At 39.5% G+C, this 27,837-nt stretch overlaps 1 protein-coding gene across 2 annotated transcripts; it reads right to left on the bottom strand.

Moving 5' to 3' along the window:
* Positions 1–2,009: 2,009 nt before the first annotated feature.
* Positions 2,010–4,101, bottom strand: trh (thyrotropin-releasing hormone). 2 transcript variants are annotated; one of them, XM_051424272.1, is made up of 3 exons: positions 3,980–4,101; positions 3,284–3,491; positions 2,010–2,933 (listed from the first exon to the last, which is right to left on the bottom strand). In XM_051424272.1, the coding sequence occupies exons 2-3, from the start codon at positions 3,471–3,473 to the stop codon at positions 2,314–2,316; spliced, it is 810 nt and encodes a 269-aa protein (XP_051280232.1). In that variant the 5' UTR covers positions 3,474–3,491; positions 3,980–4,101; the 3' UTR covers positions 2,010–2,313. The 2 variants fall into 2 exon arrangements, with proteins under 2 accessions (XP_051280232.1, XP_051280231.1); XM_051424271.1 differs by having other exon boundaries at positions 2,010–2,936; positions 3,980–4,091.
* Positions 4,102–27,837: the final 23,736 nt, after the last annotated feature.

Here is a 27,837-nt window from a genome sequence, read left to right as displayed (position 1 = left end):
ACACAGATACACTGGAGACTTCAATGTACTGGGAGACACATGAGTGTGACATTCTCCTCTCAACTTGCTATTCTTAAATTAGTTCATAAAGCAGATACTGTCTGTACTTATTACCATTGTGTGTTTATTCTAGTAATTCTTATTTGTTTGAATTTGATTTGATATCTGAACTATAAACATGACCAGTTCATGCTGCATATTTGTTTCACAAGACTAATGGAGTGCTTTCTTTAAACTCGGTTATGTTGGAAAATGCAAGGTTGGTGTGTAAAACAGGAAATTGCCCCAGAGGCCTCAAGTTCAATGTGTGTCAGTCGGTTTGGGGCAATTTAATTAATTGCAAATCGGCACTACAATATAACCTGAAATGATAAGAGAACTCAGGTGGATCCTAGGTTGTGACTGAGGCTCAGTGTGTGTGGAGTGGCCGTGTGTCATAATTAAGATCTTTACTTATTTTAGTTTCAGTTTATAGTTTTATAAAGTGTATAGCTTTAACCTACAGCTCTGTTTCTGGGGCTCTGTGGCAAAACACAATTCAGATGCCAGGGGTAGTGGGTTGTTTGCACTTTACTTGTTGGGCATTTCATGACAACAGGGTGCACACAATGCACAGAAAGTAGGAGGATTAGGGGTCAATAGGGGCCAAAAGCTTACTAGTGGGGGTCCCCTTCATCAGACAGGAACAAATTAAACTATATTGTCAGTACTTCTCAATCTGGGGGTCAAGCCATAAATCTAAGGCATCACAAGATGATTGAAAAATATTTCTATTAAGTAAAATTATTTTTGATGTAAACAGATTTGTTGTGATTTTTTTCTAATTTTGGCTTTTGTTTTGTGAAATGCTGATAGATTAACCTTTACAGGCCTCAAGAAAGAGGAAACATCAGTCTTTGGTTGAACTGCTCAAAACTCACATTGCCACTATAAGGACATAACATGTGGGTTATGTGAACTACACTATCCATAGAGTAATATAAGTGTGTGTGTGTGTGTGTGTGTGTGTGTGTGTGTGTGTGTGTGTGTGTGTGTGTGTGTGTGTGTGTGTGTGTGTGTGTGAGTGTGTTATAGTTTTCACAGATATTATGCAGATCTAAACATAAAACAGGGGGTTAAGCTAAATTGTATCTATTGCCTGTCACCTTCTGGGAGTCCAAAATATAGTTCATGCAGGAAAAACTGTTCCTGTGTCCTGTATATTTCATAACGTGCAGTCTCTCCTGCTTACTGGCTTGTCGATCCCCTTGACTCTGAGCATTACCACTGGAGTTGAAAGGTGTGTGTGTGTGTGTGTGTGTGTGTGTGTGTGTGCTCACGTGCGTTCAGGGTTTGGGGGTATGTGTGCTCACGTGCTTCAGGGGAGCGTCTCCATCTCTAACTCACGTGACTGGTGAATAATTTGCATACTGATCAGGCCTGTGGACAGCTGCTCCCAAGGCTCTGATGGAATGAGCCCAATTAAACTCAGAAGAGGATACCTGAGACACTCTGTCTGCTATTGAATTGCATTAATCTTTCCAGATGAGACTATGGCAGGCTGACTGCTTTGTTGGACTACACACCAATTAGACCTAATTGGGCTGAATAAACAGTTTAATAGTGACTAAAGCAAATAACACATTTTTGTTTACCAATGTGTGTGTTTATTGTCCAACATAAAAACTGGTGGTTGACTTTAAGGCAAAGGTAGCTTTTAATTTAAACATTAGGTTAAATAAACTTAATCCATGCTTGAATGACTAGAAAAATAATCAATGACACATTTTATTTGCTGTGGTATTAATTATATTTTACATAAGTAGAAAAGAATGAAACACAAATCAATAAATGAAGGGATCTCCTATACATAACTGTGAACCTTTATTATATATCAAGCATGTGCTGCACTGACAAGGGTGTGTTGCCTCACAGAGGCAACATCGCAAAAGTCAGTAGAGTAATGCTTTCATTCTTGGACTTGATTTTAGCATGAGTAGCCTAATTAATGGAAAAGAAATACTAAATAATGATAATTATAATAATTATTTATTAATAAAGTTCAACATAGGGCACACACTCTTATCAAACCTTATTTACAGCGATATAGTCAGGTTTGGAGGACAATTACGCACAAGCTCTCCAAAGAAACAAACAGCAGATACATGTTTTGCGATGATGATACAGTAACTGGCTGCCAAAGAAAAACTGTGGCACAAAAGGTTAAATGATCAAAATTATTTTTTCATTTTTAATAATTCATTGTGGTCACTTAATTTACACATGTATTTGTTTACATTACAGCAGTAAACGCACACCAGATTTTTCTTTAACCTACTCTCCTTCCACTGAATCCTCCTCGGGCGCAAACCTTTTACCCGGGTGTTGTCTCTTCTCCTCGGCATGACTCTTGCTAATGTTGTCTAAAAAGTCGAGCAGCAAGCTGGCCTTGCTGCAACTCGTAGGGTCCAATACGTCACACGGACTGTTTGTGCCTAAATCCGGACTGGAGTTATCCCAAAACCGTTTTCCTGGGTGCTGACGCTTTTCCAACTCAGGGAGGTCTTCATCTCCATCCTCATCTGCCTCCCAGTCCCCGTCGCCGTCCTCATCCTCGGGATGGCGCTTACCTGGGTGCTGGCGTTTGCTCTGCAGCACCAGGTAGCGCTTGCCCGGGTGCTGTCGTTTTGAAAGTTCACTCATTAGCATTACGGGGTTGTCAGAAATGTGTCCCATCGTGGTGCGCTTTCCCGGGTGCTGCCTTTTCTGGAGCTCCATGAACGAGTGCATTTCATCTTCGCGTTTGCCCGGATGCTGTCTCCTTTGAACATCCAAGTACTGTTCATCCTCGTCTTCTTCTCTCCTCCCTGGATGCTGCCGCTTCTCCAAATCCTCCATGTATCTTTTACCGGGATGCTGTCGTTTTGTCACCCATTCTGTCTGAGAGGAAGATCCTTCTGGAGAAAGGAAAATATTTTTAGTAGTAATATATTTATAGTTTCCCCAGCTTTTCTATACCGTGCGTAAATTGCGCACAAATTGGTGGTCTTTACATGATATTTAATTGGAAGCATATATTTGTCAATCTAATGTTTTAAACACAATTTCAAAAATAAATTTTATGATAGTTTATAAGTATCCTACTGGGATAACTTATGTTGCCACTTTAGACTTTCAGTTTAAAACAGTAGGTATAAATAATAGCTCGGAATTTAATTACAGGTTGAAACCGAAAATGAAAATGTTATAAGTACGTTATGATCAATCGTTTCTGAAATTGATCCAAGACACAGATTTTACGCACCGTTTCTGCCGTCTTCATCCTGCATCTTTTTGAGAATGGACCGTAACAGGAGACCTTCTGCTCTCTGTAGTATGATGTCGTCTATGGTCATTCGGTCCCTCTCATCCTCAGCGGGGATGCCCTGTCCTCCAGACACAGTCAAGTTGCAGACCACGAGAGAAGCCAAGAATATCAGACATGTCGACTTCATGGTAATTTAGTTGGTCGTCTGTTGGAGAAATAGATTGTGGTCGATGGTAAATACCCTATATTACAGACATAAAATTAAGCTGACACTGCTGTAAGTACATTTGTGAGGTTATTTGTTTCATGATATTGACTCAAAGTTTATTTTTTCTGAGAAAAGTGAAACAATCAGAGAAGATTATTTCTCAAGTGCAAATTGCAACATGTTCAACTTGTTAAGAACAATTTTCCTAAACCTGAATATGCTTTAATTCTGACTGGATACAAGTTCTTACAAAATCCTGAAGCAAGTCAGTCTGCTTTGGAAACAACTAGAATAATTTCACTGTTGTAGCAGCATTTTAAACTTGTCTTACAGAAAGAGAAGATTCTAAATGAATGCCATGCTGTCTAAAAACCTCCGAAATACCCTTGGATAACACATAATAAATGTTACCCATCCAGATATGAGAAAGCAAAACCACTAACGCAAAAAATAGACATATTTATTCTGAAGTGCGACAGACTCACCTGGGAAGTATCCAAATTCTCCTCTTTCTCAGCCTCTGTTGAGTTGCTCTCAGCCTCTTGCAGCGGTTGGTGACCTGTACAGGCCAAGTCTAGAGGTATGAGCAGATAACTTTCCGTCTCAGCATTTATACTTACTGGTCACTGTCGTCACACCAACGCTGGAGTCATTTTTCAGGATCCCTCGTCCCACTGATGTCACCAAGTCGTGCGCAACTGGATGTGGTGAATGATCGCAGTATAGGGGCTGCTCCCCAATTTGTCATTTTATAAAACAAATAAACGCCTAATTATAGGATAGACAGAAGACACTCCACAATTACTGAATATAAGATAAATTCATTCCTTAAAAATGTAATTTTAAACTGCGTAATGCATAGCCTACGTCATTCATTCATACCAAGTTTTCTAATCCAAGTTGAATACTTGGCGTAGATAAATATGGTTTCATTAATTCTGATTTTTTAAATATATTATGTGTGTGTCCCCTTACAACAGGCTTCTATGTTTTCCACTCAGACATAAATGGTCTGAGTATTCTAACAAAACTATCTGTGGGGCTCCTATGGGTGCCAGTGAGGGCTGCAGAGAGATGCATTTATATTTTTCACAAATACCCTAAGGTCACAGGACTCAGGAGGGAGAGCTGAATCCATCTGGTTCTTGTGGTCACGATGCAACACAGCTGAACGTATACGGAGGCGGATCTGAGTTTTATATGGAGTGGTAGCAGGGGATTTTTACTGGGTATGTTATAAAGCAACCAGAAAAACAAAAAGTAACAATAAAATTACTCAGGTCCTATGTAAGTACAGATTTAATGTACGTTTAGTATTTTTAGTTTCTGGTCCACTACGATATTATACTTTTTACTCCACACACAATCTGACAGCTGGAGATACTGGTTACTTAGCAGATTACATAAATTATAAATAAGATGCATTGTAAAAGATTAAACTAGTATACAATTATATCCAATTAGTCACTTATCAGAAAACGAATAGGCAACTATTTTGATAATTCATTAGTAGTATATGATAACACTTTATGGTTTTGGCTTATAAAATGTGAGAATTGGCTGTTTTTCCTGGTCCAAACGACAGTAAACTAAGTAATTTTGAAGTTTGGACTGTTGGTTGGGCGAAACAAGAAATCTGAAAGTATCACTTTGAGCTCTGATTAATTGTGATGGCCATTTCTCACTATTTTCTTACATTTTACAAACTAAACAATCCATGGACTGATCAAGAAAACAATCAGCAGATGAATCCAGAATGGAAATATTCATTAAGCTACAACAGTAAGATGCTGCTGCCAATTTATCTGCAGTCAATACTTTTGAAGTACATTTTCTTGGTAACACATCTGTACTTTTCCTTTTTAACATTTTGATTGCAGGACTTTTACTAACAGTATGACTCTGGTACTTTTACTTTTGGTAAAGGATCTGAGCACATCCTCCACCACTGGTTAGATATGGTGACATTGTGTTAATGACCCATGCAGCTACAGTACCTCTGCATGTAAAGAAAGGTGTTGCAATTAAGGAAACCCAAGACTCACAGCTACAGCACATTTTAGAAGGTTAATCAATGACATTGAACAACCCATTTTTATACTTCTTACACAATGTGTTCTCTCTCCATCCATATATCTCTGACATTATTTGCTGAGGTTGAAAAGTGCAGATGCCTGCTGTCTAAGAAAACTATTTCTGTGCCGAGGGAAGTGAGTCAGTATCAGCTCGAGACCTCTACAAAAACACACCATCACATGGAAGTGGATGTAAACATACAGTGTTCTACTGAGCTGGGCATCAGGTCAGTGTTGGTTGGTGAGTTCACTTGAACGTTGTCACGACTGAGCTAGTCTTGGTCATGAGTACATGAGCAGACAGTTGGCAGGTAACTTTTGAAGAAGTTCTCAGTTAAACTGTTGACAGCAATAACTGTGGAGGCAAGCATCTGGATTGCTGGTTAGAAAAGACAGAAAGAGATTTGGACCTTATACATTTTATGTTGTTGAGCACAATATAAGGTAAAGTATGAGACTTCTCAAGCCACACAAAAACTACCACCTGTGGCTCTATCTTTGTCCATTATGCAGAGTCAAATCACTCCAGTGTCTGCATGAACTCCTGCATAGTCACACTCAGTCAGTGGTGAATGTCGGAGTGAATTGAATTCACCGTGTAATACTATAATTACTAGCTTTCAACATGCTGTCATCTCCAATACTTCAAGCAGGTTTAGACTCCTGCCAAGCCTGCAGTTTAAGACGTCAATATTATGGTGAAATAAATAGGTGCTTTACGATTGATTTTTATTGAATAGTGTCATCAATCTTTATCTCATCTTCAGCCATAATATGATAGGTCTTATTGAGAGGAAATGACAGCTTTCTCTGTTTGACATTCCCTCTAAAGCTGAAATGGAAATACGTTTAGAACAATATTGTCTCAAAAGGTGAGATTTGTGAGAATATAAATACTTTAATTAGCACTTAAATACTAGTATAAAATGTTAGAGTTAGGGTTGAGAAAAAGAGTTTAAAGAGTGTTTTCTTAAACCCTGCCGGATGAGCTCAATGTCTTTTTCCTCAGTTAAACTCAGTTACAGTGTGAAGGAGGAAGAATAATTCCCTGTGAGCCAAAGACCACTCTCTTTTTAGTAATTTCTTTCTGCACTGCATTGCCTCAGACAAACACAGTTCAATTCTACAATGGTACAATTAAGACATGTCTGATCTGTATGGGAATCCACCGCTTACGTCTGTCGTGTATATCCCCTCCCTCCTATCAGGCCAAGTGTGTAAGGACATGCCCAGAGAAACCAATTAACTGCCCAAGAACATTAGTATGTTGGTTTTTAAGCAGTTTAAAAGGCCAGCATGACAAGTGAAAGTCTTGTGAATCTGCAGAATCTGTTCAGTGACTGTGGTGTCCTGATGCCGAAGATGTAGAACAATTAAAGCAGATGGAATGATTGCTGCAGGTGTAGCAGCATTTAGGTTGGCTCCCCCCCCATTTATCATTGTAAGGCTGTGATTAAAATATACCCTCCTTTCTCAAGATTCACTCTCAGTCATCCTGCACTAAAAAAACTTGCTATCCGAGTCTTTCAGAGCTGGGAAATCATAACAATTAGTATTCCGGTCAGCATTATGTACCTCATGTACTGAGGAAGAGGACAGGTTAAGTATACGCCCTGTGCGGTGGGAGAAAATAATAAGACTCATTAGCCTCTGTCCTCTGTTTACTCCTGCTGGTCTTAATTATATATCTTCATGGAGTCATGGAGAACTTCTTTAGTGTGTAAAGGAAGTTTTTGCAAAGCATGGGTGCATGTTATCCTGTATGTGTACGCAGATTATCGCTGTACAGATCAGGAGCCTGTATCACGAAGCGAGAGTAGGGGGTCAGCAGCTATCTTTGGGTTTAACTGCAGTGTCACAAAGTTTCACAGAGTCACAAAGTAAAGTGGAATGTGAAACCAGAAAAACAGCATTATTTCAGTTTCATCTCATGTCATATTAAGTCAGTGGTTCTCAAATTGCGGGGCAGGCCCCACTTGTGGGGCAAGGAGCAACTGCAGGTGGCCAGGGAACAAACAAACAAGACATTGCTGATGCTATTGTGCTGACCTTTATTTCACTAAAATTCAACTTGGATCCTTTTTTATTAGTTTTGGTTTCCCTCTCCCCTTTTGTTAATGACAGCTGAAAGTAGTAGTGAAATTGTGGGGTGTGGAAAGGATGCTGGAAATCAAGTGCTGAGAGAAAGTCTGGATATATAATGATGTCATACTAAAGGCTGGCCAGGATTATTTATAGCCTACTTAATAGTTATTTAGAACAATTTATAATGTTTTTAGCAGATGAAACAAGGCAAAACCTCTTTCCTGCCATAAATATCAGTGTACAAACGTAAATCCCAGTAAGAAATGAGAAAGTCATTATACGTTTTTAAAACATTTTTATGAAATAATGGTTTTCATTATGCCATATTTTATTTTATGCCCCCGGCCATGAGGGCATGCCAGGAAATATTTGACAGCCACTATACTAAGTACTTCACTCATGGCTCTGAACATGTTGCTTGTAATTAAGAACATGAACACAACTGGATTAGAAAACCAAAAGTAACAGAGTTGATAACCAGCTTTGTGATACCGGTTATCCAGGAACAACAATGTAAGGGTCAGTGAAGCCAGATTTTATTGAACTTGCTTCATGATACAAGCAGATCCTGTTGTCTGTCTCTCCAGACAGCTCATGAGACTGAAACATTTTCCTCTGTAACTTAGTGCTTAATGATCCCTGCAGCCTTCAGTGTAATTCTCACTCTTTCAGTACTGGGAAGTCAAAGGCAGCTGTGGTGAAGAAATGCCCTCAAAGAAAAAAAGTATAATACCGCCACTTAGAGATGAGCATGCTTGGATATCTGACAAATGTAAGACTTTAAATACTTTCCCCAGTGAAACTCTTTGATACATTTTTATGATCATCTCCAATTACATCATTCACATTTATTTTCAATAATGGATCTTAGTTTGGATTGACTCAAATTTCAGTCAGCAGGGTGCTTTATCAAGAGTCAGGTTGACCGGGATATCATCAAGCAGGATGTGATCGGAATTTGGTTTAATCTTTTACAGATGAGCCAAAACCTATAAAGCAGACATATCGGGTCTTCATCTCTGATTGTTTATATTTGAGGAGTGGTTTTCCGATGGGGGGGGGGGGTTTAAACCTGCATTAACTGGGCCACTTAGGTGCATGGCAATCAGGTGTAAACACACATTATCACCTTATGAAGTTGATGTGGTGAATGTGCTAGCAAGCAGTTCCTTATGTACACATCCATCAGACATGCAGCAACATTAGCATTCATTTGGAGCCGTGTTTCAAGTTACCTGGCGAATGTTAAGTACAATATTCAGCTTAGTCAGCTTGGTCTCTACCACCTGAGGGAAAGTTTCAGACTTAAGTTAATCACTTATGCAAAACATTTCCCTACTCTGAGGTGTTCATTTAAAAGTGTTGCATAATCTTTTTTTGTTGGCCTGCTGCAGCTGGAAACAAGACTGATGAGAGTGAACTGAAACAGTAAAGTTGCAACTTGTAAAACCAAAACAATGAGGTGAAAGATGTTGAAATGCTCTGTAGAGCTGAGGGGAACTGCAGAGTCGTGATAATTATCTGTGGGTTTGTCACCAATAATGACCTCTTTCAAATTACATGTCACCAAATGACCCACTGTTATTATAAACAATTTATTTAAGCAGGTTTTAATTAACAATTATGCAGTCAGAGGGTTGCAGGTGAGCTCAATAACAATGAGCTGTAAGCCACAGTGCTGAACAATGTCTTTTAACAGTTCTAAAATCACTCATTACCCACTGCTTAATTATTCTCTACTATTTATTTCAATGCTTGGAATGAAAGATGTTTTATTTGCACACAAAACAGATGAATTCAGAAAAAGAAAGTCAATAAGTCTTCACAAAGTTCAGTGAAACTCCCTGAAACTAGAGAGTGGAAAACAGGTGAAATCCAGAACCTTGGTGCAGTCAGAGGTGGCAAGTGAAAAGACAAGACATCTGACTGTGACTGCAGGGGCGTGTGAGAAGCGTAGAGTGGAAGACAAACAGGATGAAGGCAGACACCAAAAAACGAAGCGACGCAAACAAATAAATAAACAAGTGGAAAGTGGAGTGTGTATGGATGCCGTGATAACCCCATCCCCCAAAAGTGACACAGGCCTGACAGGGGTCACTGCGGCAAGGAATGAGTGACAGCTTACAGGGTGCTCTGGTGGAGACGACTTACTGGGAGTGTGCGTGTGTGTATGTGTGTGTGTGTGTGTGTGTGTGTGTGTGTGTGTGTGTGTGTGTGTGTGTGTGTGTGTGTGTGTGTGTGTGAAAGAGGAGGTCAGGAAGGCAGACTCAGCTTTAGTGGCTAGCTTGTTGTCCTTGACTTGCATGTGAGTATTATGCAGAAATGCAAAGGGATGCCTTTCAGTACTGAATCTTTCCAGTTGAAATATTTTGTGTCATGTTTTTTCAAATGCACTAGTTCATGGTTGTGAATGATTGGTTTTGTATGAATGGTTTCTTACTACTGTTTCCCTTCAATTTATGTTTTTTTGTGATACTCAAAAGACAAACAATACAGTAGATGTGATTTAAACGGCTGTAATATCTTAAGGTGATAAATGACATAGAAGAATGTGAGTTCTCACCTGAGGTGATTGTTTACCCTTTCTGCTCCATCAGAGAGTTGTGCCAGCTGAATGGTTGGAGTTGTTAGTGAATAATCTTTGACCTGCAGTGCTTAGTGGGTGTCCACATTCAAATCAAGAGAAAGGAGGGGATGAGAGACAGGGGCAATATGCGTCACAGAGTGTATGTTCACTGGCAGTATACTCGAAATATCAAAGTAGGTTCTTAAAGGGCTCACACAGTGGGTGATTTTACAGCAGACCCCTGCAGCTATTTATGAAATAACAACACCGTCACAGACCTTGATCCATCACAGTGATGACAACTGCACAGTGGAGATGTAAAATGGCTGTAGAGGGGGCTGTGACATCAAGTGAAACCATAATTGTCACACAACTAACCCTGGCATCTAAAAATGTGTTAAAAATGTCTAAAAATCTAAAAATCTAAAAAGCGAAGCCATCTTTAAATTAAAGCTGCATTTGAGCATTTGGAAAAAAATTAAGCATAGCTCTTCTCACAGTGGGATATTCAAATTCAGCCTATTTAGCCTTCACATGCATATTTACAAAAGTTTTATCCTCTTCTTATGAGTGCCAAATCACGAAGTAGCGGCCATGAGTGTCACTGGATGTCAGGAAATTATTTTTTATGCAACTACTTCCTCTCTTGTGATTTTTATTTTGTCATTTTGTGCCTCGGAATCTAAAATCAGTATTCAAACTCTGAAAGCTGGGTTTGTTTCTGTTCCCATATTGACTAATGCCTTATTTCCTCATTTTTCATATCACACAGAACAGTTAGGTGGAGTCACGATATACACACACACATAGGCAGACATAGACACACAGGCACACGCACAGTAGAAGAGAAAGAGGATTTTGCATTATTTATTTTCAAATTTCATCTTTGTCTTTAGCTGTGTGTCTGTTGCCCTGAGAATCCCATTATCTCTCAATAACCTGAGAGGCGCCTGTGTGTTTCTTCAGCCGGAGACCATGATTAGTGCACTACTACCACATGCTACAGCTCACTTATCATCGCGCTCCCTCTCTTTCCCTCCGTGTCTGTTCTCCCTCGTCTCCGCACCCCTTCATCTCAGTCAGGTAGTGTCTGGGACCAGCCATAATCGTGGTAGATTGAACTGATCTTTCAGTCTCACGCCTGGCTGAAATGGCAGATGTGAGGTTTTAAATATTTCATTCTTCAGGAGTGATGGAAAGGGAAAATATTCCACTGAAAAAAAGTTCCATAAAGAGTCCCTAATCAGACCACTGCAGACAAAAATCACCATCTTATCAAGTCATTTAGTCTGTAATTGAGTCCTAAAACTCCTATTTTCATAAAACAAATGAATAAAAAAAAGCCACTTTGGTAAGATTATTTCCTTAGCCTGATAATCAAACTGAATTGCCTTTTCATTGCACTTAATCATTCATTCAAATCACTGTTTGCATTACTTAAAAAATTCTCAGATGTGGGTAGTGATTCAGAGGTGTGGGACCAGACTACCAAACTGCTGCCAATACAAATGACCTTGTTCAAGAATATTTGGGAATCAAGTGTCAATTTTCTTGATACCAGTGCAGTCATCGGCTTTATCTCTCTTGTTCTGAGATAGTAACACTCATTTTACAAATTGCTGAAACCAGTCAATTTCAGTGCAAAACAAGCTGAAACAATCTTACAACCCTGCAGGGATTTTCACTTGTTTTAAGAAACTATGGCTTTTAGGACCTAGTCTTATGTTTCACTGGATTGCTTTTGATTTTCTCTGTGTACTTGGAAAGCAAGTCTTTCAGCATCATATTATACTTTATATCCTCACAGTTTTTTGACTGGTCTTTCCGCCCCCAACTTTACTGTAGTTGGTTCACTCTCAGCATTGTTTTCGGAGGCAGCAAAAGTCAGACTGCTACCAAACGGCATACAGACAAAGTTAGCAACCAGCTAATAAACAGCAGGTACAGAGCCACATATTTCTGTCTGTTGTCAGTGGTCACTAAAAGGACAGTAAGTAATTAATTTAAATTCACCAGATGACCAGAAATATGAGTCCAAAATGTCATTCCATATCTGCTGTATGTGTTAACAAGCAACAGCTATCAAATTATATCCATAACATCTTGGTGGTATAATGTCAGTGATGTGTTTACAGTTTTTTCCGTTTTGTTATTGCAGGTTTAAAACCAGAATAGACAGAGAAAATATCTGAGACTCTGCAATTTGTCCTGTCTAACTAATATAAATAAGACTATTTGGTTTGATAGAGAAAAAGACTGAGAAGTATTGCATAGTATTCTGACTTGAGATGTGATACATTTTTCAAGACTTATATTCTCTTCCATAATTACATTTAAGTTAGTCAGCAGTTTGTTAGGTTTCTGTGCCTTCACTCTCAATACGTATCAGACAATACCTGACTTCAGATTTCATATCATAGAGGTTTTGACTTTCAAACCTTGCAAGCACTACAACGCTAAATGTTCCTCATGAGTCTACCTTCACACTATTTTACATGCATCTCAGAGAGATCCAGTGCTTGAGATAACTCAGAAAGTATTTCCAGCCTTTTGTGGTCCTCAGTGGCTGTGTGGGAATGCATACAGATGTAACAAGATAGTGATGTGCTACCAGTGTATCACTATCAGCACATGTAGAAAGCTGTAGCTGCGAGGTCTTTAGCCGTCACACGCAAACCATCCATCTTGCGTAGGAAACCGGGGGGATCGCAGACACTCCTTCTCCAATCCTTCTAGTATCAAACTCTAAACATCCCCCAGCTTAGTTAATCTAATTTGGGACAATGGTAGGCAGCTGCAAAGCATATTAAAAGTATATTTATCACCAAATCTAAATGCCACAACATGCAAATGCTGTTATCTTCCTTACCCCCATTTTCCTCTGCACAGGATGGAGCAGTTATGTTATACTTATTGCACATGAATGACAAAGACTTTCCTAAATGCAATGAGCCTTTTGAATATTTCGGTTTGGATAAATGTAAGAAAATATAACTGTCTGGGAATCACAGCTGCTTTATCACATAATCCTCTCTTAGTTTGTTCTTAGTCTGCAAAAAGGGCTGGGTGTTCAGGTGAAATGGGTCAATAAAAAAAAGTGTTGCTTAAAATATCACATTCCCTCTCATTTAAACAGTAAATCAGTAAATTCACAACTTCTAAGAAAAACTTCAACTACTCCCAGACACGTTTACTCCCACGACTGTTGTTATTACTATTACTACGACTATCGATCCTTTTTGTTCTGTTTATTCCGGTCCTGTTGCCGTGGTAATACAGTGATGATGGTGATGGTAATGGCAATGCAAGGTACCCTCTGCCCAGCCACATCCTACAGCTCTTCCTGGGAGATCCCTAGGTGCTCCTGAGCCAACTGGAATACATAATCCCTCCATCATGTTCTGGATCTATCCCAGCCTCCACAGGGAGGCGTCCTATTCAGATACACCATGTGACTTCAAAGTATATTCAGCATTCTCTTCAGCACCATGCTCAGCCAATGTTAGGAGTATGGAGTATGCATGCACTCGCTCTTTGCTACTTTGGGAAACGTGTGTAACAAATTAGGAGTGTTCGACTGTCAGTTCTGCACCTCCTGTCACTCTTTGGCTTCTACTCACCTCACTTAGGAAAGAGACCCCAGTATTCTTGGTCTCCACTTTTGGGAGAAACTCAATCCACTGTTTTTGCGCAGGGTACCTTGGCCTCAGACAGGGTGGTTCTGACTCTCATCCCAACCTCTTCACACTCGCTAGTGTGCTCTAGAGCTTCTGGAGGTCATAATCTGATTAATCCATTATCTGCAAATGTAAAGATGACATCTGGAGGTCCCCATACCTCATGCCTTGCTACTTTGACTTACACTATACCCACTACTTTGGCCCATCAGCCTCCAGCTAAAGGTTTTTTAGAAAAACCCTCGATAGAATCACAGGACATTTCTGAATTCTTCTGTTTTTCACCCAAGGGTGCTCTAAAGGGAGAATTAAGGTCCTCGAATGGAGAGAGCATTTTGGTTTGAAGCAGAGAGTCTGTGTAATTCAAGTCCAAAAAGTGTGAAATATTGGTGGGGAGCGGTGTGCATGAGCTCATGGGCAGCACAGTTTTGGGCATGCTGGAACGTATCGATGGACTTTGCAAGAGCCAGATGAGAGACACCAATCACTTCTTGATGTTATAACAATAAATAACAGTGTATAGAATACAAGTCTGTGCTAGTCCTAACTGCAAAAAACATCAAAAGACTTTATTGTTGTTTCATATGTTGTTCTGCCTGCCACATGCACAACTACAATTACAGGCAACATGAGACACTTTATAAAATTCAGTGAAAAATAATGGTGGGCTTCAATAATGGATGAAAGGGCAGTGAGAAGACATGGAAAATAAGTGTCTATAAAACCATACAGAAAGTATGAGAAGTATAACAAATTAAACAGCAGAGTTATAGGCTTTAAGGTGCTTTCAGACAGTGAGCAGTTGGCGGTGTGTCTGCCACCGAGCAACATCAAGGTTCTGTTTTCTGAATGTGCGTCAGCAGGGCGCAACATCGCTTCAGTTGCTCTGTGCAACCTCTGATCCTAACAACTACACACCACAGGCTGCTGGGATCCAACTAGTCTATTCTAATTACCACAAAACAGAGCAGTTTGCAGCTTCAAATAGAGGGTATGGTTGACATGACAAGATTAATATAGCAAGTTTTATTAACTAATATCTTAAACATTTATTGTGCCAGGCCGGATAATTTAACTTTGAAGCTGATAATGCTCAAACTAAGACTGTTTCCCGTCTTTGATCAGTTTGTTCTCTGCTGGTGAAGAATAATTCAAGGAAAACTCAAATCCAAGTAACATCAACTCCTGTATCATTTCCTTTAGTGTGTTTTCTATGTTTGCCATGGTAACACAGCATATCATGGTGGCAAGTTGAAAAAGTTGAATCGTCAACTCCTGTGTCATTAGAGGATAGCCATACGTGTTCAGAGTGGCAGCCATCCCTTCTCTCCCTGTCACTGACCACTGTCCTTTGGATTAAAGGGGGCTGTGTCAGACTATTTCTGCAACTTCCTGAAACTGACAATCTGAAATTCACACCCACTTTATGTCACGTTATGATTGGCCAGCAGTGCAGAGATGAGGAAGGAGCCAGGGTTTAAACTTCTGTCTAGCTCTCATTTTTCATTTGTTACACAACTATTTCTGTCACTTTGCACTTGTACAACTGAGGGAAACTTTATGAATGCCTTCAAGGAGAGACTGAAAATGTGAGCCATTGTCTCCATATTTAAACAATATGGCGTCTCCCCCTTCTGTATGATGGCTTTTCAGTTTGGTTTCCGACAATTGTACTTGTATTGACTGAGTTGACAACTGATAAGGTTGGTATTGGCCCTGCAGGCAGGAAAAGGAGCAAGTTGACAGGAGAAATCTTATAATGTTGGTCTCCTCCATGAAGTTGCTTTTTTTGTCAAATTGCTGACTTCTTGTTATGTTAGTACACAGACTGTGGTAAGAGTGATGTGTTTATGTGTTCTGTATATCACAGCAAGTATTCAGAAATAAGTTTATTTCAGCAAGTAGTAGATCTATGTTTTGCTTTTCCATCTTTTTCCCCATTGTAGCTTTCTCACAAACAAGCAACGACATACACAAGTTCACACCCTCACATTTATTTTATTTGTTTTTGTGGCTTTTTTGAGCCTCAGTCAGAAGGTGGACTTTAGGGAGGCATGCTAAGAACTGCTTGATTGTGTCTTTGTAGAGCAGAATGTGAGCAGCTATTTATGTCTGCCCCAGTGATCAATGGGAGAGACGATTGACGGTCTTGATGAGCAACACATAGATCGGAGATCTGATGTCAGATCAACAACAACCTTTTCCACCTCCTCACCTCGACAGAAATAGGTATCCCCAATTTACGTCATGCATAGAGAACAAAGACGGCTCAGGACATTTTGAGATGAAGAATGGCAGAAACAATCAGAGATATGGACCCCTGGGGTTGACATGAAAAGGCTCCCATGTGAAACCAATTCAAGTAGCGAAAATGAACCCACACACAACTAGAATAATAGGTCCCAATCTCACAGTCTCACATGTCCTGAAACCTGTTGAAAAACTGGTTGATTGATTCAGGACCGAATTAATGTCAAGTTATGCAAAGTTTTACTTTTTGGTATATAGATACATATAGAAGAGCATTATCCTCCAGTCTTGTTCAGGGTGTCTGATTCTTGGAAAGACCACCTGGGTAGTCTATCGAATCACACAGTAACCCCCTTAGATATGTGACTGCAGCAGCAGGTGGTGATTCTCCCTATTGATCTATTCCCAGGAGACGGCAGAGAGGAAGGTCCTGTCTGCTCTGTCAGTTGTGGTGAGGCTGTAGCAGGAAAACAATGCTCCACATCTTAATTTGCTGTCACTACCAAGAGAGATGCACCTGTATCAGTACTAATAACATTGTTTTCATTATGTTAGGGTCAAATGGAAGCACAATCCATTAGGTCACAACTATTGTTCTCCAGCTTTATCTTTGCTAATGAGGTTGTGTTCAGTCGAGGCTCGCTGCCATTTCTGGCCGCTATTGTCATCTGAATTTGGGCCATATTGTATCACTCTGACATCAGACAAGTCTGAGGTCTCCCGGGATGACAACACAGCCGTTGTTTACAGTAAAGAGCAGCACTGACAGGATCGTCTGTTCCACCAACCTAATTGTCCACAGGCGTGGATGAAGATACACTGTCTCTCTGTGATATTTGGAGAGATTGTAAAGGTCAGACTGCAAAGAGTTGATCTAGGGGCCAGACAATCGTGTTTTGCTGTGATTGAACTCTTGTCACAGCTCTGTAAGATGCCGACAGAGTTGCACAGCCTTGGAAGTCAGATGCAGGACAGGCAAGAATTCATCAGAAGTGCTACACTGCTTTAACTGAAGCTATTTTCTTCAGAGCGAAACGTTGTGTTCTTTTCCTGCCCAGCTGAGCCGTGATGTAGGAAAAATGTATTTACTGAAAAATATATTTACTCTCTCACTTTTTATTGTCATTAGAAAGCTAGTCATTAGCTATTTTTTTCTTGAAAGCTGATACTAGACAAATGGAATAACATAATGGTCGATATATTATTCCATTTATTCTCATGGCAATGGGTGTTTCAGTCATGTAATTGACAACTGTTTGCAATAATGGAAGCCCTTACTGTACTCCCTTACAGCGTTAAAGGATAAAGCTGGTGTTATACTATATTTTTCTTGCTGTCAAAAAAATCTCATAATAACACCTTGAGAGGTGGTGGTAGGTGGATTTTGTTCCTTTGGAAAGAACCATGTTAGCGGTTTCCCCAAAGCCCCCAGGGAGTGCACCAAACTTTGAGCCAATTTGACATACTAGTAAACTGTAATTACAAGTTCTGGGTCCGTCATGTGATGCACACTGGCCTCAAAACCCTTTTCCCGCTCAGAATCATTGGAGTGGCTTTAAAACGGTGGATATATATTATATATTTTTTGAGCATCACGACCCCAGAATTTAATCCATTCGGTCTAATAACATTGGAAAGTCTAGAAGAGCCACACGATTCCATCATTTCATCCCCATTCAAGTTAGCAAAGGGCTAAACCTGAAGTTAACCGACTCGGTAAGTATCTGGTATGCATGCATTCATCTGGGTTTGAACTAAACAAAACAGTGGAAATCATCTGCATATTCAGGACTTTAGATTTCACTTGAATGTCTGAAACAACAGTATTTGAAGATGCCTGCTCATAATAAAGACTGATAAATTCTGAGTCTTTGTGTAATTGAATGAGATGGATATGTTTTCGTTAGGGACAGGGGAAGACTGACAAAGGTGGGACAGATGGGATCTCACCACATGTGAGTCAGCTGAATCACAAAATCACTTTACTTAGGCCCTTTGTCGCTCCTGAAACACTATTGAGCTGCATAGAAAGTAAGCTGATTTCAGGAAAAAAGGCCACTAAAGAAAACATAATGGTGCAGTGATTGTGGTGTAGGCAGCTTCCTTATTGTCCACTACTGCAGCACCATACATGGTTTTGTTTTCCGCAGGCTTGCTCAAATAGCCACTCACACAATGTTTCATGAGATTGATGCTATGGGTGAGATGTGTGTGTGTGTGTGTGTGTGTGTGTGTGTGTGTGTGTGTGTGTTTTTCCCACATTCTAAATAACACAGGAATCAATTTATTGGCTCTAACCGATGCTGAAAATGAATTATGTCTATGGTGTCTTGTTTTCTTGTGGCTGACCTATTCCCCTGTCTATGCATGATGCAGTTATTCCTATGTGGAAAAAAGTTCAAATGTCACATTAAAAATAAATCCCGATACTGTCCCAAAACAAAAGGCCTACCCTATTAGTATTCCTACCGTGTTTTGTCTCCTTCATCACTTTTCCTCCTGCTTCCAGGCCATAAGGATCTCCATTTTGTCATTAAGATCAGTTTGGCTGTAAAGTTAAGGACACACAAGACAAGAGAGTTGCTTCTCTTCAGTTTATGACTTAGCTTTCACAGATAATAGCTTTGTGATCAGGTCCAGTGCTCAAAAAACAGAGACTTCCAGTCTTCCATCAAGACCACGCTTCGCACAGCCCGATGAGATTGAATCTCAGTCTGCTGTAAAAACTCTTTTGTTAAGAGACACTTGAGTGTTGGAGAGTTGAGCTGATCATTTTCAAAAACTTTCTTAAGTTTGTTCAACTGTAATTGGTTTCTGTGAATGAGTGAAATAGAAAAAAATCACTAAAACAGAAATTGAACTTATTTTACTCTAACCTTTCAGAGTAAGTCTGACTTAATTACGTGACCATTTTAGAAAATGTGTGTTGTAACATGCTGCTGTCTTACCCTGTCATGCCCTTGATATACAATACACAGTGTCCCCTGTTGTTTACTGGTTTAACAGAGAGGAAAAATCTAGATTTTATGCTGTTGTGTGACCAGTCTCAAGCCCCCTGCACCATCCTCTGCCTCCCTGGCCACATGTCTGTGCTCCCTGTCAGACACCCTGTCACTGTCCTGTTGCCCTGCAACCCTGCCAACCAGACGCCTGCCTGCTGCCACACTGATGGAGCTGAGAAACAGCTCGCCTGACAGTCATGGTGACTCACCAGCCCCAAATGGGTTCTCTAAAGATACCCTTAACCTCTGAAAGAACAGTATGCACATGATCAACATCCCTTCTTTTGCCTCCCCAAATAGGAACAATAACAGATTTAGAGACGAATGCTATAGAAAGTTTGTATTTAATTTGGATTTATAAAAACATATCAACCTACTTTCTATACACTTCACATAACACACAAATAGACACGCAAGAATACACTACACACTACCAATCAAAAATATTTTTGGTCAGGGCACAAAGGTTGTGGCCTCAGTATAATTATATGTGGATTCTGGCCTAATCAGTATTGCTCTTTCCTGCCTTGTATAGATTCAACTCAAAACTTGTAACCCATTTCTTCATATGGTTTCAAAAGGGGAAAGTGTCTTTAGCTATTATCTCTCTTATGTATAAATACTAACACATTTCCTTTTTCCAGTGTTGTGGTGTCAGAGGGTCTGGATTTCCCATGCTCAAAGATACGTTTCTTAAATACAGCTTATGAAAAATGAATAATTCAACTGTATCCTGTAATATATAATGAAATACCCAAAGTGACAGATTAAAATTAAGTGTCATCCTCAATATCCGATATCAAGCAGACAATGTCGAAAAAGATATGCTGAATTTTACAACAGTCCCAGAAAGCAAGGATCAATGATTCAATAATTCTACATTTGAAACAGATTCAGTGATATACTGAGTGTCACATTTATGAACTTTTTTTTCCCCCTGTAGATTCTATTGGTTTATTGCAACCACAAGTTGCCATCCATTTTGATATCTTTTGTTAAATTCCAACAGGCCTGCATCTGGAAAAGCTGAGAGCGGTGAGAGACTGAACCAAAACAATAAACCTGAGGGCCAGAAAACCAAAACAATGTAAGATGATAAAACCGTCCGTAGAGCTGAGGAAAGAAGTTTAGTCAAGTGATAATTCTCCCTGGATTCATCACTTCAAACTACCTCTTTCATATACAAATAGCCATGTCATCCACTGTTAATATAAAACTATTCTTTATAGCTGCTTTAATCCATTTCTAAGTACTGTAGTACTGTAATTATATATATTATATATATATATATATATATATATATATATATATGGATCAGGTGAGTCCCTTAGTTATGCTGCTATAGGCCTAGACTATCGGGGGATTTCCCATAGTGCACTGAGCTCCTCTCTTCCTCTCTCTTTCTGCACTCATTCATGTCCCATTAATGCATGTTACTAACTTCACTTCTTCCCCCGGAGTTCTTGTGCTTACTTGTCTCGCAGGTTCTCATGGATCCTGGTGGAGCCTCCTACCATGGTCCTGCTTGACTGCCATTGCTAATATCACTGATAATATTGTTATTATTATTATAAGTATTATTATTGCTACGGTTACTGTCGTTGCTGTTGTCACTCATTGTCCTCCATCGTTGCTGTTGTCATGTTCATCATCATCAGTCACTACTATTAGTGTAGTTGTTGCTACTGTCGTTGCTGTCTGTCTGTCTGTCTGTCTCTCTATCTCTCTCTCTCTCTCTCTCTCTCACCCCAAGTGGTCGAGGCAGACGACCACCCACCTAGAGCCGAAGGGTCTGTCCTAGGTTTCTGCCTCTTAACAGGCAGTTTTTTCTTGCCCCCGTCGCCAAGTGCTTGCTCATGGTGGTACTGTTGGGTCTCTGTAAATAATGTTATAAGGAGTTCGGTCGAGACCTGCTCCATTTGAAAAGTGTCCTGAGATAACTTCTGTTATGAATTGACGCTATACAAATAAAACTGAAATGAATTGAATTGAATTTATATGACCTCATGTGCATGTGTACAGCTGGCCTCAGCACAGATACGGCTCTAGATGTTGGTCATGACAAGCACAGGCAGAATAAAAGAGATCTTGATTGTGTGCCTCCCTGCTGCTTGCTGAAATATTTCAGATAGATTGCCTTGATAAAAATTTGAAAGAGTTATCTTGTATTTAAATCCACAATCCTGCAGGTCGGATGAATACTGCAGCCATCAGACCTTGGGTCTTTTGAATCTATGTCTTGAACTGTTTAATCCAGTAATCAGATTAAATGATATGATAATAAAATATTAATGATTTATTTATTTATTTTTGTGCATTTAAGGGTGTGCGTTGCTGCACCTTAAGCGACATGATGTTGAGCTTAGCTTCTGCTACTCTGTTTAAGGAAGGTTGCCTTTTATAATACACAAGCAGTAATTGAGGGTCTTCACCGTTCGAATAAGGTAGGCTTACATGTAACAGGCTGCGATAATGTGTAATAATTAACAGAGTTTCCTGACAGCAGTTGCATCCCACATATTGCTTTACATTAACTACAGAAGGAAAGAGAAAGGCCAAGCAGGATCTCGTATTGTTTGGAGGCAACAGCATGACATCTGCAGGAGAGAATTAAAGAGATAAAGATAGCAATGGGTTGTTGTTCTTTCTCTCTTTCTCTCTTTCTCCTTCTCTCTCACTCTCACACGCACTCTGCGCGCGTGTGTGTGTGTGTGTGTGTGTGTGTGTAGTGCTGTGGGCTGTAATAGAGAGGAGAGAACATTAGGCACACTCAACACTGAGGCAGCAGGAACTTGCAGCACAACTCCACAGAGTCCTCTCCATCTGTAATCAGTGGAGTGAGAGGGGAGTCACACCTTCTTTTCTTCCACACAAACAATCCCTGTTTTTCTCCCGCCAGTCCATGCACAGACTGATAGGCAAGTAGATTTTTTTTATTTATTTAGCACAGCTCATCACAATTTGCAAAAGAATATAAGGAAAGGCAAAAATAACAAGCAGGGATATGTGCCAAGAAATTTTTTATTGTGAGGCCAATTTAGGCAGAAGACTCCAGAAATGTAGACTCTCTGTCTAAGAAACCTTGTTACAAGCAAGTTACAAATGGATTCCCTTGCCTCTCCAGATGCACACATCTGTCTGCTGTGACATCATTCAAAAATGACTCATGTGAGCAATAACTCGCTCCGGCAGGACGCCTCCCAAACTGTGTACTTCACATTAAACAATGAGCCTGTCACTTTAAACTCCTCTCTGTGCTTCCTATCCCACCTCTTCTTCTCATCCAACTCTTTCCCACTTGCTGAGTCTTATATAACCAGAAATGGCCCTCAGTGATATTACCTGCTGTCTGTCCTCCTCATCTCTCCCTGTGTCTCTGTCCGTCCGCTGGTCTCAGCAGAATTTTCTGTATTAAAGGTTCATCTCTGTGCCAATGGTCGTCCCCAAGCCCCCTTAAGGAGCCAATTCATGAATAAATGAATAGAACAGGCAAATGATAACAAGATTGCTCATTTTGTTGCATACCATTGTGTGTGTGTGTGTGTGTGTGTGTGTGTGTGTGTGTGTGTGTGTGTTTGTGTGAGACAGGGAGAGGGAAAGAGAGACTCCAATTTACTGATTCCAATTACCTGAACTGTATTTACTACAGCTACCTCCAAAATATGTTATCATAATAGTCAATTGTGTCAAAGGAACATCTCAAACATGCACGTTAATGAACTGATGATTTGCAAATATGATGGGACGTGTATATCCTCAATTTATTTACTTATTAATAGTTTTTTTCTTTCTCAATGTCTAAACTAATTTGAATACCAACACTTAAAAAGTCCCACTGGCCTAACTCATTTCACTTTATATGCATGTATCTACAGCTAGCTATGTTTTATTCATCACTGCCCACCATCTTCAGAGAACAACCTTTTTTTTGTATTTATTATTTTATTGAATAATATACAGCTGACAGAAAAAGAAGAGAAAGATGGGTGATTAAATGCGACAAAGACCACCAGAACACCTTTGATAACATGAATCTAATTTATACTAATGCAACACATGTGCAACAACAAGAGTGAATTACATAAAATAATGGCAGTGTCATTAGTTTCACAGGTATACGGTTGTAAACCAAAATATTTGACAAATTGAATGATAGTGCTAGATAAAATGTAAAGAGATCAGCCAAGCGATTTCAGTTCAACATGAATCTCTGTAAATTTCATGCCAATCCATCAAATGGTTTTTGAGATGTTTAATAAAAATAACAAATGTCAACCTGCTGTTAGCACAAAAGTCAGTGGGATCACCTAAGTATGTATCATGGATGAAAGTAAAAACTTGAATGGCAATCCATCTAAAAGCTGTTGAGGCATTTCAGTCTTTGTGGTAGAACAACTAACCAAAAGGCCGACATTGTCATGGCCCTTGAGAGATGCTGCAAGCATGGCAGAAAATGTGTTTGACAAAATAACCTACTAGCCTACTTGAACAAAAATATGATATAGATAAATAAATAAATCAGTGGTAATAATAATAATGATTTGGGGTATTTTATGCCAAATACACACACGTGCCCTAATGAGATTTACCTGTGTGTCAGGAATGAGCAGCTAAAAGCTTGGTGAGGAAAGGTAGTTAGTAGAGGAAACAACTCTTTAATTCAACATCCATCCACATTTTAAAGACGTGGCCAAGCTAAGAAAGGGAGACAGGTGGAGCCCTATAGGCAGAATGCCAATTCCGCACTGCAGGGATGGATGTATCCAGATTGATGTTCCTCTACTCCTTGAGTCATCTCACAAGGGACAGTAACAGCTCAAACTTTGTGCAAGACACTTTGAATTGAGTTTGTGTAAAATGTGCCCCTTACTGTCTTCTTGATGCAAATCTATCCTCTTTTACATTAATCCTGGATGACAAGGGCGAACTGATAACCACCTGCATCAAATAGCTTTAGCTACGACAGCCACTGTGGTCTCCGTGTAGCCAGATGTCACATAAATGATATCCTTTTGTTGAATTTGCCTCTGGGAGCGCTGTTTATCAGCCAACTTTACAACTAGACTTAATGCTTTGAGGTATGTATGGTAGAAAGGAGCTATAGATCTGCTGTTATCCATATAATCGCACACACTACAACAGACAAAGCACACACATGCAAGCACGCAATTAATGACTGGTGGAGCTGCCTACTCTCTTCCCCTTTAATTGACCAAGTAATAAGGCACTGAATGGAGCAGGTGCTAGGTTGCTGTCACTGGGAAGGTCAGAGCTGTCATGTTTGTGTTAGCAATCGTTTGTGTGCGTGCGTGTGTGTGTGTGTGTGTGTGTGTGTGTGTGTGTGTGTGTGTGTGTGTTTGTGTCTGTCTGTCTGTCTGTCTGTCTGTCTGTCTGTCTGTCTGTCTACAAACACATACATGTATTTGTTGTGGTGTCCTTGTGTGTGTGTGTGTGTGTGTGTGTGTGTAGAAGAAATGCTCAGTTTTGGAGACTCTGAATTTATTAAGATCTGCATATAAATACAAAGTCAGCGAGTTCCTCTATCTGTTGTGAGAAATTTTGCTTCTGAATGAATCAGGACAAATTAGATTCTTGGAGAATATATTCACTCTTGTTAACCCTTTTACATTGAGACTGAGAGGGAACACACATGCACAATCTACAGCCAAGCACCAGCTGCCACTTATAAATTATAAGTACACTCATTATAAAAAGAGATTATTATAATAATCTCTTTTTATAATGAGTGTACATACTTTTACTTTTATAATACTTCGATGACAAATTTGCATCATATTTTTATTCATGCACTCAGCTTTAAGTATAGCAGTAGTAGTAGTAAGTATTAGTATTGGTAGTACCAGTGTTGTAGTGATGGTGAATATTATAATAAAGGTGTTAAGACACTGTCTGTAAGGCCTTCTCCTTAAACAGACTGCGAACGTGGCTTTTAATTGCTCTTGCCATTACGTCCTAAAAGGGACTTGCAAGACTTTAGCTGAGATTTTTGTCTTTAATGAGACAGAATATGGCTGAAACCCAAAGTGGCATGTCCTATTAGCACGACATAAAGAGAGTGGGAAATCTCAGTATGTCACTGGCACAGACTGAAGCGCATTAGATTAGTAAGCCTGAGCAATCACAAAACTGTAAAGGGGACACAGAGCAGGTATGATCCTCCTTCCTGTTCATTTCCTCTGTGTTTTTACATTTCATCATCAGCATCATATCAGTGAAAAATAACAAAGCTGAAAGTGAAGAAGTAAAAGATGACAACTTCTGGGTGGTTGTGTGTTTATGATTTCTGATGAGAGGATTGATACCTCTCTCATGTCCATTAGCTATATTTTTTAAAGGTCCAGTGTGAAACATTTAGCAGGATCTAAGGAGAAAAATGGAATATAATATGTATAATTACAGTTTTATTACTGTATAATCACATTTGTATAGGAATCGTTGTGTTTTTGTTACCTTAGAATGAGCTGTTTTTATCTACACACGCCAAGGGTCGCCTTTTGTGGAGGCCGCCATGTTGAATCGCCATGTTTCTACAAACCAAACACTTGATAGGGCCTTTCATGTTTTTTGCAAGTTTCACGACCACTGTAGTTCCTCCCACACGCTTTGCAGCTCTTTCGCATTCCCAAGTCATCAAATACAGATGTCAGCGGTATTTAGTTAGTTAATATGCTCTGCAATTATTGATTTTAGACTATTTGTAATTAATCTTAAAAAATGCACTAAAAAGTGAAAACTTTACATTTTACCCAGTTGAAACAGCTTTTAATGTTATCTTACTTGAAGGGTGTCTTCCGTTTCCTCTTTGCTTTACGTCACACGTTAGATAAAATCAGGATATTCCAGCAGGGACTTCACCTATTTCCAAAAAGAGTATTAAACCCAGCTTTCTGCAAATCTGTGCCTATTTGGATCCCAGGAATCACTATTTAACTACTAAATCCTTGAACCTTTCAGATTACGCCCACACAGATAAGGGAAGTTCCCCCAGTTTGGTGGTTAATCCCAGGCTGATCTGTGGTTTGATATCTAGTAATGAGAAGCTCACAGTGTGTTTGTGTTTGTTTTCAGATTAGGTGAGACACGAAGAGTGAAGTTTCAGTTTAAGATGTTTTTACCAACCCTCAACCTTCATTAAAACAATGAAGGCCAATCACAGTCTTAGATATTCATCCTTCATTAATCTTTTACATTTTCATCCCATCTTTCTCAGTCAAATACTCTCTTGACTTTGATCCAAATTACCCAATTCTTTTCTATGCACCTGTACAAAGTGAGAAGACAAATGGATGTAATCTTACTCATCCATTCATCTGTCTGTTGATTTTTTTCTGTTCAGTTTTTTAGTTCTCTCCATTGATTAAATAATCCAAACAAGTGGAATTAAGTACTTAATCTGATGTAGTGACCCACCTTGCAAACAATTAGGACTCAACTCAGCTTTGAATCGTCCATTTGCAGTGACACAAAAGTTCATTATATTAGCCTGATGCCATGTGGCTCACTTGTGTTCTCCCACAATCTCTCTCATTACATTGTCTCAGATCAATAAGGCATGCTGCTGCTCATTGTACCAACACACCAGCAATTCTTGTACTTGCTTTTCACTTAGGGGTTAAAAGCCAATTAAAACTATTTGGCCAATAGCTACGTGACACTAACAATATTAATAACAATGAACATGTTTTTGTCATACAAAAAGCACAAATGAACATATGCTGTCATCCACAGTGGAAACCAATGCAAACATATTTTTCAGTGATTTTTTAAAGGGACACCATTGGATCTTGTACAGTAAGTTCATACCTTAGCCAAGGTTGAAAGTGACTGTTTTGGGGAGTCTTTCTTGTCTATCTCATGCAGGCAAAGGTTCCTCAGGGACTATAGGGGTCTCATTAATGGAACTCCCTCTTGTCTAACTTGAGGTATGATATAACTCATACCATGACTCACGCTGTATCGTGAAGTATTTGTATCACAGCCCACCACTATTCCCTGATGATGAGGACACCATACGAGCCCGTGGCTGTAAATCAGGTTCAAAGAAAAGCAATTAGGTCTAATCTTCATAGCATTCCTCTAAATATCTCACCAGGCTCTTCTCTTCAGTTCCATGACTATCAATGACTTTTCATCTAGCCTGAGAATATTTAGCTTTATTTAGTCAGATCTCATATTGAAATTGACAAGTTAGACAAGCTCCTGATGCCTCAGACGTCTCTCTAAAATACGCTGCAGAAAATTCATTTTCTATCTAAGTTGTCTTTGTTCATATCAATTCAATTTTAAGTTTGGTGCTATAAACTTTTTGTCCAAAGCTTAAAAAGAGGCAGAAATTTCCACAATGCAGACATATTATATAAAGATGGTCAAGGCAAGCAGAGAGTGACGAGGCAGTTGGGTATACAAAGTCAAATGATCATGCTGGCTCCTTGTGATTACCGGCTAACAGGTATATAAGTAATGCAATGTTAAATACTTTATTTAATCTATTGTGTTGGTGTGCTAGAACACCCCACAGTATGTGAGGCTCTACTTACAGGCACAGTGGTGCTTTAAAAAATACATGCTAACATGCTGATGTTTAACAGGTAATTTAGTCATCTTAGTTTATTGCATTAGCATACTAACATGCTGCTGGCACTAAACACATAGTTCAACTGAGGCTGA

Source organism: Dicentrarchus labrax, unplaced genomic scaffold, assembly GCF_905237075.1.
Source record: "Dicentrarchus labrax unplaced genomic scaffold, dlabrax2021, whole genome shotgun sequence".
Classification (NCBI taxonomy): domain Eukaryota; kingdom Metazoa; phylum Chordata; class Actinopteri; family Moronidae; genus Dicentrarchus; species Dicentrarchus labrax.
This window is presented reverse-complemented; position numbering and strand designations above follow the sequence as displayed.